This window comes from Procambarus clarkii, chromosome 17 (genome assembly GCF_040958095.1).
Source record: "Procambarus clarkii isolate CNS0578487 chromosome 17, FALCON_Pclarkii_2.0, whole genome shotgun sequence".
Classification (NCBI taxonomy): Eukaryota; Metazoa; Arthropoda; class Malacostraca; order Decapoda; family Cambaridae; genus Procambarus; species Procambarus clarkii.
The window spans coordinates 42,609,979-42,611,363 of NC_091166.1; the positions used below are offsets into that span (position 1 = coordinate 42,609,979).

At 44.4% G+C, this 1,385-nt stretch overlaps 1 protein-coding gene across 1 annotated transcript; it reads right to left on the reverse strand.

The window, feature by feature from the left end:
- Window positions 1-341: 341 nt before the first annotated feature.
- Window positions 342-1,055, reverse strand: LOC138365670 (putative surface protein SACOL0050). The gene has a single exon (XM_069326161.1). It carries the CDS (start codon window positions 1,053-1,055, stop codon window positions 342-344), a length of 714 nt encoding a protein of 237 aa, XP_069182262.1.
- Window positions 1,056-1,385: the final 330 nt, after the last annotated feature.

The window sequence follows — 1,385 nt, forward strand, 5'->3', positions numbered from 1 at the left end:
ATTTAAGCAATGTTTAAATACTGGAAGGCAAAGATTGCATCAGTACAAAGCAGGTAAGCCCCTAACACTTATTACTGTTAGTAAGATTTATGCGTCCATTGCTTTTGTACTCTTTGATTATTAATAATTACGGTGCAGACATACAATGTGCCTGTCAGCTGTTCAACTACGTTCAATTATGCTAGTCCTTTCATCTTTGGCATGTTTTCCTGGTACCAAATACAGTTCGTTGATAGATTCTTTGAAGTGTTGACTTGTATTATTCCGTAGTTCTATTTTCTCGTTGTAACTTATCGTCTGGACTGGTAAAGCCGGTTCGCTTCAGGGGGCGAATATTGGCGTTAGTATGCTTGTTGGATTGGCTCAGTGCTGAGTTTGTTGACATGTTCGGCCTGTTGGACTGGCTCAGTGCTGAGTTTGTTGACATGTTCGGCTTGTTGGACTGGCTCAGTGCTGAGTTTGTTGACATGCTCGGCCTGTTGGACTGGCTCAGTGCTGAGTTTGTTGACATGTTCGGCTTGTTGGACTGGCTCAGTGCTGAGTTTGTTGACATGCTCGGCCTGTTGGATTGGCTCACTGCTGAGTTTGTTGACATGTTCGGCTTGTTGGACTGGCTCAGTGCTGAGTTTGTTGACATGTTCGGCCTGTTGGACTGGCTCACTGCTGAGTTTGTTGACATGTTCGGCTTGTTGGACTCGTTCAGTGCTGAGTTTGTTGACATGCTCGGCCTGTTGGACTGGCTCAGTGCTGAGTTTGTTGACATGTTCGGCTTGTTGGACTGGCTCAGTACTGAGTTTGTTGACATGCTCGGCTTGTTGGACTGGCTCAGTGCTGAGTTTGTTGACATGCTCGACTTGTTGGACTGGCTCAGTGCTGAGTTTGACATGCTCGGCTTGTTGGACTGGCTCAGTAGTTGAGTCTGTTGACATGCTCGACTTGTTGAACTGGCTCAGTGCTGAGTTTGTTGACATGCTCGGCTTGTTGGACTGGCTCAGTGCTGAGTTTGTTGACATGTTCGGCTTGTTGAACTGGCTCAGTGCTGAGTTTGTTGACATGCTCGGCTTGTTGGACTGGTTCGTAATTGAGTTTGTTGTTTGTTTACATACTGATGGTGATTGGAGTAGTATCGCTTTGCTCAGCCATAAAAACACTCCTTAGTGAGTACATGTCTGGACTTCCCTTCATCACACTCGATAAAAGACTAGCGGGACTGCTCTTATATACTGAAAATAATATTTTGTTAGTGTTTCCCTAAATAAGATATATTATACGAGCTCAGAAATATGGAACACGGCTGAAGAAGACTAAAGTTTCATTGATTAGGGAAACGTTTCGTACTGACCTCATAACGAACCTTTGCGGTAATATAGACTTCGAACAATTTT

Excerpts from the sequence above, each read along its gene's own strand:
- LOC138365670 (XM_069326161.1), bottom strand. The coding sequence starts at position 1,055 with ATGTCAACAAACTCAGCACTGAGCCAGTTCAACAAGCCGAACATGTCA.